At 52.5% G+C, this 13,243-nt stretch overlaps 1 protein-coding gene across 2 annotated transcripts in view; it reads right to left on the bottom strand.

The window, feature by feature from the left end:
* Positions 1–4,748: 4,748 nt before the first annotated feature.
* STUM (stum, mechanosensory transduction mediator homolog) overlaps positions 4,749–13,243 on the bottom strand; it is a 60,230-nt gene continuing 51,735 nt past the window's right edge. The window contains 3 exon segments of one of the 2 annotated variants that reach the window (NM_001266334.1): positions 4,749–7,819; positions 9,140–9,148; positions 12,819–12,998. In NM_001266334.1, the coding sequence (NP_001253263.1) occupies positions 7,785–7,819; positions 9,140–9,148; positions 12,819–12,998 (224 nt within the window). In that variant the 3' untranslated portion in view covers positions 4,749–7,784. 2 annotated transcript variants of the gene reach the window in all.

The following is a 13,243-nucleotide window of genomic DNA, read 5'->3' as shown; positions in this document are numbered from 1 at the left end:
CTCTGCCCATCAGGAGATTTTGGGATTCTGATTTATTCATCTAATACACTTATTTCTCCTTATCCACAAATTGGTAAGTTCTGTAGGTCTTCATCCCATTATGAGTGAAGGCATTGGCTGGGTTGTGGATGCAATTCTCTCCCAGGTGCACCTGTCCTTCGTTATAACTGAACAGGTAGTTATACATTCTCCTAACCACTCTCACCCAGACTCTCATTTATTCAGAAGTCTTTGTCAAATATGTATGTTGCCCACATTTCCCTCATCAACCAGTCTAACAATTAAGAGCAGGAAATGAGCTGCATCTGTACACTTATTCTTGGTAAACCCAATCTGGGGCCTGATGCTTGATTTAGCACGCAAATTCCTGGTTGCAAAGGGATCAGATTATCAAAGATGAGACTGTTTGAAGAGTAACTTGCACAAGCCTTTCGGAAGAAGGGGAATTCGGGAAAAAGGTCTGAAAGAACACAAGACCTGCCTTGGGGAGGACAGCCTTCATAACGCAAAGCAAACCAATAGCAAAGGCTGCAGAGGTGGGATGAAGGCGTGTTGTCCCAGTCAGAGATCTGTCCGATTCGGAACACGGGAGGACACAGGGATTTGATAAACTACCAGAAAGGTCACAGGAATGTTTATTACAACATAGAAAAGAGGGAAAGGAAGAAAAAGGTTTCCAAAGTCGTATTTCCAAGGATTTAAAAAAACACAAACTTGGAATGCCAAAGAGATGTCATGCTTTATATATTTATAATAGGAAGGTGTGTGTATGTATAAATATGTACATGGAGATATGTACACAGGTTTTGACTATCATATATGGTGTTTTTCATTGCATGTACAGCAATGCTGCTTGAGTGAAGGGTTTTAAAGCTGGCAGAAGGCTGGAGAATCTGGAACCCTGCTTGGCCCCTAGAGGGCGCAGTGGAGACCCCTGAGCAGCTCCCAGGGAAGGTCTGTGGGGCTAGGTCCTGAGGGTGCAGGGGAAAGTTGAGCTGCAGGCGGGCTTGGGCCCCAGGCTGCAGGGTTCCAGACAGGGCAAGTCTGGAAGCGTCCCTAGGTCCCCGACATTAGACGTTTTCTTCCAAGAAGGGTTCCAGTCATTGGAATAGGCTGGAAATACCCTCATGGCTGGACTGGGGTGGGGTAGGCTCCCAGCGGGTCAGGGTAGAAGTGAGACAAGAAAACTCCAGGAGCTCAGAGTCTTCTCTAAGAACAGTGAAAACGCACAGCAATTAATTTCACAGAAAGAAGAGAGACCCAAACAAAGCCAATCACGGTGTCAAAACACTGCAAATCACAACACAACACTCATTTGTATGTAAATTAAGTTGATACACACAGAACCAGTTATTTTGTTTTTTTATATGTTGTTTTTAAAAAAACGACACCACACACAACAGCAGGGAACTTAGCCGATGAAAAGGGCTGGCCACAGGTTCTCATGGGTGCCCAGGCCTTCCGGGGTGACGGTGCCCATGAGGAGCCTGATACAACCACCATCACTTTGTCCCTTGCTTGAAACATCCAATCAAGTGCTAACCCAGAAAACAGTGAATGGAACCTCCCTCCCCCTTCTTTCCTCCCTGGTTCCTGTGCTGGGGCAGGTGGGTGGGAACACTGCCCCTCTCCTCTGTTCAGGTCCACCTTCCCCTTCCCACAGGAGGCCAACCTGGGGTCGTGGGGAATGGGCACAGCCAAGTTTGGTGCTGAGCCCACTCACCCTAGGAGTGCATGGGAGGAAGAGATCCACAGGTCAGGGTCCTGGAGACAGGAAACAGCGTGTGCGTGTGGTCTGGGCAGGAGTCAGGGGTGTGATGAAGGCAAAAAGTGCTGCCAACCAGCGCCCATCCCGGAAGAGGGGGTGTGGGCTCCTTTGGATATAAGTCCCAATCCTGAGGCTCCAGGCAGACCCCAGCCTGCTTCCCCCAGCAGTCAAAGGTGCTGGGAATGTGTGTGAATGTATGCCTCTGTCCATGTGGGGGTGCAATGCAATGGGGATGGACTGTGGCATCCACACCTGCCTGGATGGTTGGCATTTTGGCAAATTCAGGCAGAGAGGGAGAAGGGTTGGGGGCCGAGGTTCCCCGCTAAATGCAAATCCAGATGACTTACACTGGAGACTCAGGACACACACACGGTGGACGCTACAGGGCACCTTTCTGCCCTCTGTGGTAGCATCAGGAGGGGAGAGTGGAATTGGGGGCCAGTGTTTCTGTTCAGCTAGAATCTTGCCAGCCTCAGCGAGAAGGCGAGGCCTGGGCAGGAGAGGACAGCCCTTGCCCGGATGGGGCTGGCCCTCCAAGCCCTTGGCTCTGACAGAAATGGGGAAACGATGGCTGCCTGAGCCCTTCTTTGTTCCTAACCTATAGATGGGTAAACTGAGGCGAGAGGCAGTTGGAGAGACGCCAGCAGTCATAATAGCACTCAGGCCAGAACTCACTCCTGGGCCACAAGGGGACATTTGGGGTCACTCTGGTTGGGATTCTTCCTTTCTCTGCATGGCCTGGGATTTAGGGCCGGTGCATGACTGTCTGAGCGTGACCATCTCCATGCCCCCATGATCCCGTGAACATCCAGCTCTAAGAATCTTGCGGGAAGAAAACTGATGAAAAACACAAGCCCCTGAGCCTCACACCCATCTGCTCAGGCTGAGCTTTTTTGTGATTATTTTAAAGATCCAAGCCAGTCAGAAGGACCACAGTCATCTCCCCTGACTAGGCTGGCATCTCATCCCTAAACCCAGTGCACAGAGGTCTCTGGAGGCAGAAGGGGCAGTCCTGTCCTGGAGGAGTACGTCCCCACACCTGCCTCTGCTCACCTTGCAGCTTCACCTGTGGAGGATGGGACGGCAGGATTGTGGAGGTGAGGGCATCCTTTCCAAGCACAGGACCACCAGGCCCACTTTAGCTCTCACTGAGCGCTTGCTGACGAATTAATGCAAAGCATAGAGATGTTCCCCTGGTGAGGACTGCCCGAGGCCACTACCTGAGTGCTCACTGAACCCTCTGGAGAGGAAACCCTGTATTTCTTCAGCCTGAGGCCCGGCTTCTTTCCTGGGAGGGTTGGCAGCAAAGGCCTCAGGCTGCACCCTAAGCCGGAGGCCTCCAGCCACATACAAGGTCATGGTCTCTGGGGAGCTTAGGTGCAGCTGGGGTGCGGGGGGTGGGGTGCACTTTAAAAGTGCTCTCCCACTTCCAATCCCTCCAGTAAAAACCCTCCAACAAAGCCAGCAAGAGGGAGGAATAACAGTAAACTCTGCTTTCAGCCACTATTGGGGAACTTCCATTTAAATGACACTGACCCCAAACATTTGTGCAATGCTCTGGGCTTTCTTTGCAAAATTCACTAACACCATAAGAAACAGCCAATGCAATTAAAACCTAAAGTGGGCGCAGGAGCCTAGAAGGGACTCTGAGGAGGCCAGGCTCTCCACCCTCAGGCCCAGGGGTTGGATCCTGGCAAAACTGAAGTGAATTCTCGGAATTGCAGGCCTTTGGGCAGGGAAGGGGTTAGCTAAAGAACAGGTTTCAGGGTTTTTGGCTTCAGGGGTGTTTTGTATTTTAAAGAGCCACACTGGTGCAGAAGGACCAAGGCCCTCTTAGCTTCCCCTCCTCCTCAAGGACCTCGGGCCTTCGGAAAGCCTTTGACCCCGGTCCTGAGGTTTCAGCCCCGCTTTGCGCTGCCTTACACTTGGTGTTGGCTTTTCTTTTTGAGAGCTGGGCCCCTTTGCCCTCCTGGGGAAAAGTTAACCATGCGGCTTTTTTTTCTTTCTGCAGTTCCTTTTTGCAGCATCCTCCTTACTGCTCCCGAGCCCTGGGCGTCCTGCATGAGGCGGAGTTTATCTCACACCTCTGAGATGCCTGTGCCAGCATGGCTGGAGCCCCGGGCTGGGAGAGTGGGCAACTTGGTCCTCCGCATTAGGATGGGGAAGCTCCTACTACCAGCTCTCTCTCTGCCACCATTCCCCGACACCCGCAGGAAGGGGCACCCTTCTGGGCCTGCCTAAAGGAGGGAGCATGGGTGTGAGGGCTGCCCAGGCAGGTGGGAGTATGGAGCCTTGTGGGGCAGGGTGGAGACCTTCCCAGGAGGTTTTGCCCAACTCCCTCTGAGTGATGACAGGTCTCAGGAGGGGGCCGCCCCCACAGATGGGAGGGAGAAGCTTATTTTCCTGGCTTGGGGTAGGGGCGGCTGCTGAGGGGATGGAGAAGAGATGGTAATTTACGTCGCATGTTTAGTGACACAATCCAGATGCAGGTGGGATTATGTCACTAAACATGTGACATAATCACCCTATTACTCCTGAGGGGCAAGGACCCCTCCACAGGACTGCTCTGGGCTGCCTGCAATTCTGCTCCTTCTTCTGGGAGTGCTGTAACGAGTGTGTGGATGGCACAGGCTGTGAGGGCGGCCCAACCTGGCCACTTGCCCGTCCTGCCACATAGGAGCCGAGTGTTTTGGGGCACACGGCTTACTCTCTCCTGGAGCTTCTGCTCTGACATGTGAAACTCACAAAGGCATCTCCCCTCCCAGAAGCTAAAATGCCCTGCACCGTGCCTGGGTGAGGCTGCTCTTGGGGCTGGATGTGTGGGTCTGGGGCAACTGAGGGTGGGAACCATGCTGCCTGCCCCTTCCCATAGCAGGGCCAGCAGCGTGGCCGGCTGGAGTGGGCGCTGGCAGCAGAGCTCTGCAGCCCCAGCATTAGGCGTGGGCCGGGGGCCGGGACCACAGCCAGGAGCCATCAGAATCCTGCCACTCCCATGGGGATCTGGCCTTCTCAGCCTGAGGTCCTTGGTTCTAAAACTGACTCAGAGCTTAACATCCAAATCAACAGTCTCCACCATCCGCAGGACACACCCAGGCTACCCACAGCTCACTCTGGCTTTAGGTTCCCACTCTGACCCAAGGGAATGGCCACCCTGATCCCCGTGTCACAGTTGGGTACTGGGAGCATCTCATTGCCTCTGATGTTCTCTGCAAGCCTGTGATTCCTGCCCTAAACACCCACAGCCAGGGAGCGTCCTATTGAATTCCAACGGACAAAAGGCCCCAACCTGGAATGTGCCCTGCAGCTTCTGAACCAGCAGCCTTGTCTGCACTATCCAGGCAAAGCCCAACTTTGTCACCAAAGGACTGTGTGTCAACCAAGCACTTGCTGGCATGAGAACCCTAATTTTCAGCTGGCTGGTGCTTGAGAAGTTAACTCTGGCCCCGGTCTGAGTGGCCAGCTGGAACTACTTGGAGTAAATCAGCCACTGTCCCTTACCTACTGAAGATGATCATGCTGGAGACCACAGTCTAATTTAGAGGGGCGGGGGCGCTATTCTGAACTGGTCCCGCCCACGTGGCAACCCTCACAGCTTCATTCAGGAGACAGGCAGGGGCCTCTTGGCTTCTCCTACACATCAGTTACGCGGAAAGGGGCCTCCTCCTTGAGGCTGATGTGTTCCCAGGTTTAGAGACACAGCCCTCAGGGGACAGGAGGATCTGGGGGCACAATGGCCCTCCACGCACACAAACAAACCCTTGTATTAAGCCGTCCCACACGGGACCCAGGGTGACACCTGCCACTCAAGAAAGTCCCACCTGCGTCTGGATTGTGTCACTAAACATGCGACATAAATTACTATCTCTTCTTCACCCCCTCAGCAGCCGCCCCCAGCCCAAGCCGGGAAAATAAGCTGCTCCTTCCCATGTGTGGGGGCGGCCCCTCCTGAGACCTGTCATCACTCAGGGGGTGTCGGGCAAACTCTGGGGGCGGTGTGGGGTGAAGGGCTGTGGGCTGGTGGACATGGGAGGGGGCGGCTTCCTGCAGCTGAAGCTATTTTATCTGAGTAGAGGGGCGGCTCCGTTCTGACACAGCTTCCTCAAGAGCAGCGAGCACCAGCCTGGAGGATGCCCGCTGCACACAGCAGAAGGTTCTAGCTTTTTAGAGAAAACCAAATCTGATCCCACACCTTGAAGACACAGAGGCTTCCAAACAGGAGAGAAGAAGGCAAAGGCCTGGGTTGGGGTCTGTAAGAAGAGAGGACAGGACACGACAGACACTGCCAGGTGTTCAAAAACAGCAGCCCAGCCCCAGGTGGCAATGGAAGACGAATAGTAGCTAAGGGATCCATGCTGAGGGGTGGGTGGCAGGGCCCGCTCCTCAGGCAGGACTATGATTAGAAAGCCCAGTGGATGGGTTAGGTGGGCTGAAACCCCCAGAATGGTGGCCACTGCTTCCCAAGCACTTTGATCTAGCAAAATCCCTTCTCCCGCCCTCAGGGAGTTCTGACAGAGTCTCTGATAGACAAACAAGCCCTTCAAAGAGGGACACGCCCAATGGCACTGTGTCAAGTGGAGTCAGAAGCTTGACTTTGGGCCAGCTCCACCTGTTAGCATTTCCTATGTTAGAATGAAAAGGAAAGGAAAGGGAACAGATATGTAAGTGTCCATCCTCTTAGTATGATTTCTCTTGATTGATACTTGATCCACAGTAGTCTGGACAACTTCTGCTAGATTCTCCCCACTCCCGGCCCCATTAGGGATCTAGCCCTGTCCCAATCACTTACAGAGGGGCTCCTTAAAGAGGCCTGTGGTCCCTTGGCAACCAAAGGAGTCCCTGTGTAATGCCGACAATTTCACCCTCCTAACACGTCTGTTTGCAGATCCAGGTCCACAACCCCATACAATTGTTCTTGCAGTTCTGAAACCCCAAAAGCTCTCAAATGGTAAGTTTTTCCCTAAGTTACTTAGTGGCAAAATTAGACTGAACTGAGGTGAGGCTATTTACAGTTTGTATAGATCCCAATTGACGGGACTAGTCACATGTTTCTCCGCAGAAATATTCACGTGCCTGATGGTAGGCGGGATGTTCCACACTCTGCCGGGAAGTTAGAAAGCGTACAATAAATGGATCGCATTGTCTTTCTCAAATCTAACATTTCTCAATTGAGAGACACATCTGGCCCCAATGACTTCAGAAAAAGGAATGTGGGCCAGAAATGCTTTTAAGTATTGGGCGAAAGACTGCTAGTCTGCCCGCTCCTGCTTCGGTCTAATAATTTTGTATATAAACATCTGGCAGTTCTGGCAGTTTCACCCCAGGGAAGGAGCCACTCCTCTCCTTCCCAGGAAAACACAGGTCACGACACACCCAGCCCTTAGATTTCAGCTGCGAGGAGGCAGGGGTGCGGTCAGGGAGGCAGGCCCAGGAGACGCCTGTGGGACTGGTCTCAGGCCGGCTCTGGGCACAGTGGGCCTTTCCACACTAGAGTGGAGCCTGGCCATCCTTACCCCCACCCTGGTGCTGCCCCCAGGAGACCACACGGTAAACACTCAGATTTGAGGGCACCAGATTTTGAGGCGGGTGGGGTCCCAGAGGACGGGTCTACCACAGTCCTGTCCCCTTGGTGAGCCCCTGCTCACCCAGACAGGGCCTGGTGTGGCCCGGCCCAGCTGCTGTGGCGTGCCCTTGCAGTGGGCAGTGGGTACAGCAAGGCCGGTTGGAGCCTGCTGGAGCATCCCAGCCTCTCTGTGGGCGTTCTCATCTCCACCCCGCTCTCTGATGCTCTGGTGCCTGCGCCCACAGTGCTTTCCGGAGCGGGAGGGGCTGGCAGGCCTCACAACCTGCTGAGAAAAGCAGATGCGTTTTCAAAATAAATAATATTTTTAAAAATACCCCTTTTCCACCCCCAGTCCAGAAAATGGCAGAAGAGAACATGTAAAGGTCCTTGTGCCCAAAGCTGCCTGGTGCAGCCCTCACAGGGCCCCCCTGGATCTCCCCAGCGGCTCCCGTGGGCTCACAGCTGCTGTGGGATGCCCTGCTCCTTGTAGCCTGTGAGGAAGAAGCAAAGGAGAGATGGTTAGACACCTGCTTCCTTTAGGATTTCTCCAGGAGGTGCCCCTAGCCCAGAATGCACACAGGAGGCCTTGTTTATACTAAGGTATAAATGACTGCTACCATTAGAGCACAGCTTTTCCCAAGGGCTTTGACTTTCTAATGAGAAACAAAATAATCAGGAAGTGTGGAGTACTGGGTCTACTGGGAATGTTTGTCGGGCTGGCATTTGGGGTGGGAGTTAAAAGGCTAACGACGTGCTCCTGAACCCACATCTGGAAGCCACTCATAGACTGGTCTGGTGTGATTTCCCAATGCAGAGCCTTGGGAGCAGGTGCCAGGCAGGCTTCCCTGAGGGTTAAGAATCTGCTATGGGTGGATGGAGAGGAGGAAGAAAGGAGAAAGATGGCATACAGAGGGGAGCAGCTATCCCTGTATGCTTCCAACCTGCTGGACCATCACAGCAGGAAAAGGCGCCTGAAGGCTAAACCTTTAAAATATTGATCATGAGTCCTTAGGGAAAAAGTGAGCTCTGTGGATAGTAAGGAATTGTTACTGCTTTATTTAGGTGTGAAAGGGTATTGTGTTTGTTTTTTTAAGAAGATACCCTTTGGGAGGCCGAGGCGGGCAGATCACTATGTCAGGAGATCGAGACCATCCTGGCTAACATGGTGAAACCCCACCTTACTAAAAATACAACAAATTAGCCGGGCATGGTGGCACGTGCCTGTAGGCCCAGCTACTCGGGAGGCTGAGGCAGGAGAATCACTTGAACCCAGGAGGTGGAGGTTGCAGTGAGCCGAGATCGCGCCACTGTACTCTGGCCTGGGAGACACAGCAAGACTCTGTCTCAAAAGATAAAAAAAAAAAAAAGATACCTACTGAAATATTCCCAGCTGCTATTACATGAGCAGAATTTGCTGAGTGGTTATTCCTGTTAGCCAGTGAACTTAGTCTGAAGAGGAGCTTCAGTGTATTGAGCTGCTTTTTCTCTTCATTTTGCAGAGTATTTCTCAATTTTGGGTGCTAATAAACCCATGCTGTGGTAGGGAAGATGTAGGGAATGACAGAGGAAAAGAGGCTGGCCATGAATTGCTAGTGGTTGAGGCTGGTGTGGGCATTAGGGCCTCATTTTACTGGGGGCTCTACTTTTCTCTATGTTTAATCATTTTCCAAATCAAAAGTTAAAGCTAAACATAAAAGCCCATTGACCCACTGGGAGAGTGGGTGGGGTGTTTGTGTGTAGGACTGGGGTCTCAGGGGAGGGGAGGGCCCCAAGCAGCAGCACGAGGCCTGCACGTCCATCCGCAGACTCACCTTGGGAAACTGCAGCAGCACAGAGTGGGAGGCAGCAGGAGGAAGAGAGAGAGAAGAAGAGAAAACACAGCCTGAAAACAGAGCCATAGGGAACGCTCCGCACAGGAAACAAAGCGGATCCATGGTGAGGCCCGGGAGATGGGACAGGGGCCATGCCAGCGGTTTCTCAGATGCCAATCCCCAGGCAGGGAGTGCTCAGTGCTCACGGTGACAGCCACAGTGACCAGCAGTCTGCCCACCAGGTGTGCGGGCATAGCTAGGGGCACAGTGAGGGGCTCTCACACTGCCAGTGAGCTCTGTCCACTGCCTCCCCAGCCCTCCATATCCTGGCCATGCCCACACTGCTGCCTTCATTCTTTATTCTTGTCTTCTTTTGAGACAGAATCTTGCTCTGTTGCCCAGCTGGAGTATAGTGGCATGATCATGTCTCACTGCAGCCTCAAACTCCTGGTCTCAAGTGATCCTCCTGCCTCAGTCTCCCAACATGCTGAGATATAGGCATGAGCCACAGCACCCAGCCCTTTTTTTTTTTCATCCTCAGCTCATGCCTTTCTCCAGATAAATTCCAGATGGACATGAGTGGCAGCTCCTGGACAGCTAGAGCTTTGACTACAGCAATCTAAAGATGCCAATGTGTCCCATCCTGGTCCCACACTGGCTCTGTCTGAGCTATGTGCTTAGCTGTTTCTATGGAGAGGAGCCACATATATAAAAATATTTTGGGGAAGACCCAGGCCAGAGGGTGGCAAACAGGTTTTATCTTTCAGACCTCTTGGATCAATTAGTAGTGACTGCCTGAAGCCCTGTGCTGAGAACATGTGAGATTGGTCAGCAGAAAGTGTCATGATTGATTAGCAATGTCTGCCATGGGCATGGCAGTAGAAAGAGCCCACCATAAAGCTACCAAGTATTTACTGACAGGGTGTTGTTGATTGTTATTTGTTGTTATTCATATAAATCAAGCAACATGCTTGCAAGTTCCTGATCTTAGCTCCCACTTTCATCTAGATTTCTCTGACTCCCCTTTTAGGAGTTTTTCATGATGGTGTATTTGCTGATGACACCCCAGGCAATGCCATGTGAAAAACCAAGGTGTATTGTTACAACTGAAAAGTTTCCTCCATTTTTATAGCAAGGGGCTGGAGTGACACCGGAAAGAAGAGTCCCTTATCCAACTGTCTTCTAGGATAGGAAAGTCCATTGTACTTATTCCCTTCAAAGGATTCATTCTCGGACACACAAGTTCCATGGTTGCTGGGAGTAATCCCACCTGCAGCACCATCTTATGAGTGGCAACTATTCACCCTTTGGGGGTGGGATTAGTTGTGGGAAAAAAAATGCAAAGGCTTCCCTTGCTGAGATGGGTGAATGAGTCTGGGAGTCAGGCAGTGGGCAAGAATGAGGTGTGACTGGTTTTTGTATGCAGCCCTCAAGTCTATACCCCTGATATGGTTTGGCTGTGTCCCCACCCAAATCTCATCTTGAATTGTAACTTCCACGATTCCCATGTGTTGTTGGAGGAACTGGGTGGGAGATGATTGAATTATGGGGATGGGTCTTTCCTGTGCTGTTCTTGTGATAGTGAATGAGTCTCACAAGATCTGATGGTTTTAAAAATGGGAGTCTCCTGGCACAAACTCTCTTTGCCTGCTGCCATCCACATAAGATGTGACTTGCTCCTCCTTGCCTTCTGCCATGATTGTGAGGCTTCCCCAGCCATGTGGAACTATAAGTGCATTAAACCTCTTTTTTTTCCCAGTCTTGGGTATGTCTTTATCAGCAGTGTGAAAATGGACTAATACACCCCTAAAAGCATTCTCAAAAGTTTGATGCAAAGACAGCAGCCCTGGAAACAGTGTGCAGACAACAAAGGGGCTGACACTGACCCCCAGTGAAGGCTGCATGGCAAAGGTGGGGGCTGCAGCTTCTTGCACTTGCTTATCCTGCAGCCCAGTTAGCGCCCCACACCAGCCACAGCAGAGGAGTTTCTGGCCAAGTCAGCAGCCTGGGGCAATGGAAAGTGAGGAAGTGACTGGATCCCCATCTGCACTTCTAGGGCCTCAATGCCTCCTCTAGGGCATGATGAAGGGAGCTCTTTAAGTTATCTCTAAGGTTCCAACCTCTTGGTTCCTGGGTACTAAGGAGATCAAAGACAAGTGTACCAGAAAGCTCTAGAGATCAGATGAGGCATCAACATACATTATTGAGACCTACCCTGTGACACAGTCATGTTCTGCTTTAATGCAGAGGTTCCTTACTCAGGTCCCCAGTGCCTGGCCAGATGCTCAGTTTGAGAGAAGATGAGCCAGTAAGAGGGGCTTATCTTGCACAAATTGGGCAGCCTTCAACCTTCCAAAGGCAGAAGCACCTCCCAGCTTCCAGTTGGGAACAGGGTCAGGAGCCTGCAGACCACAGGCCCCTGGGGAAGCAGCAAATTTCCTCTGTAGAATTGTCGGGACCCAGTTTTAGGACTCACCCAAGGGCTGGCAGCACTTCCTTCCTATCAGTCATGTTCTTCATCTCTCTAGACAAATGAAAGTGGCCCCTGGACATGCCTGGAGGGTGAGATCCCATGAAGGAGATGCAAGGGCCTGCCTGCTGGGCTTACCTCACAATATTTCTCTGACAGGGCAACCCCTGCCCTGAGCACACCCCTCCCAGGAAGAAGGAGCAGCCTCCCTGCCACTTCCCAGCTCATTCCTCCCTGGGGCAGCTTGCCGCTCAGCCGCTGGTCCAGCCTGGAGTTCCCCTGCTCTGGCTGCCCCTGGTTGCCAGCATCTGGCTGGTTTGCTCTGATTCTGGGAGATCCTGGCAGTGCAGCTGACCCACTTCCTCCCCGATCTCTGCTGCTGGAGGAGCCACTTCTGGGCAGCCCATCTGACCACACTCCACTGCATCTCCCTCAGGCTCTGTGTCTACCTGCATCTTCTCTGGTCTGGTGGCCTAACTGGTCACTGACCCTTGTCCTGCCATTTATGTGTGCTCTTGGTCTTGGATATTCACAGGATCCTGAACTGAGGCTGAGTTGACTATAGATCATTCTACATAATTCTAGGGCCCCTGAACCCTGAGTTTCCCCTCCTGCCTCTGCCACCCTCACCAGGCTCAGCTTACCTCTGGCACTGAAGATCCCAGCTATGAATGGTTTTGGGGGGTATAGGACATAATGAGGGGCATGGGGTATGGAGTGAGGCCAAAGTGCCTGAGAGGTGAGGTCAATTATTGAGGAACTGTGTCCTCACAGGTAGATAGGCGTGGGAAAATACAAGGAACGTGGATGGTGGTATGGGAGACAAGTACAGCTGCCTAAAATGGGTGGAGTCTGTTTTAAGATTTTGCTAGGTTATTTTAGAAAGGGTAACTGAGTTGTCTTTGGTAAACTTGATTTTGTAACTTTAAACCCTTTCACAAAACCATTCTGTGTCTGAATCAAGTTTGTATTAAATGATGGAACTCTGCCTGCCATGAACTCATAATTCCCTGCAGGTGTTGGGCCAGGCCTGGTGGGGAGGGTCCCTTGTGCCAAGCAGCCCGGGGAGTTGTGAAGAGGGCACAGGCAAGCCCTCTCCAGAGCCCATCCTTAGTGGGTGAGCAGGACCTCAGCCAGCCATGTCCCAAGTCCTTCCTGTCCCTGGTCACTCTCCCACCCCCAGGAGGCGCAGCACCAGCAGCTACTCACTGGCAAGGATGACCATGTCCATGCCCCAGAAGATGCTCATGATCCAGCCCACCATGACGATGGCCGTGAGGATTTGGATGAGGGCTGCTGCAATGTTCAGCCAGAAGACGCAGCACACATGCCTGTCCGGGAGGTCGGTGCGGGCCCCGCACAGCACAGTGAAGGCCGAGACGAATGTCCCTGTGAGAGGCCAGAGGGGACAGCCTTCTGAGGGTGCTGGGAGACAAAGGAGTCTGTGTGCTCATTGCTGGCCTGGGGCCCAGCTGTCCACCCTCCGAGAGCTCAGAGAAGAGCCACCTATGTCTGGCACCCTATCCTCTGAGTGACACCACTGCCCAGACCCTGGTCCACCTCTCGTCTCCATACTGGAGAGGTCCATGGGCCATCTGGAGCAGGTATGGCACGGGGCTGCCAGGGGCCCCATA

This window comes from Macaca mulatta, chromosome 1, assembly GCF_049350105.2.
Source record: "Macaca mulatta isolate MMU2019108-1 chromosome 1, T2T-MMU8v2.0, whole genome shotgun sequence".
NCBI classification, from domain to species: domain Eukaryota; kingdom Metazoa; phylum Chordata; class Mammalia; order Primates; family Cercopithecidae; genus Macaca; species Macaca mulatta.
Note: the sequence above shows the minus strand (reverse complement) of the source record. Positions and strands in the feature narration are given on the sequence as shown.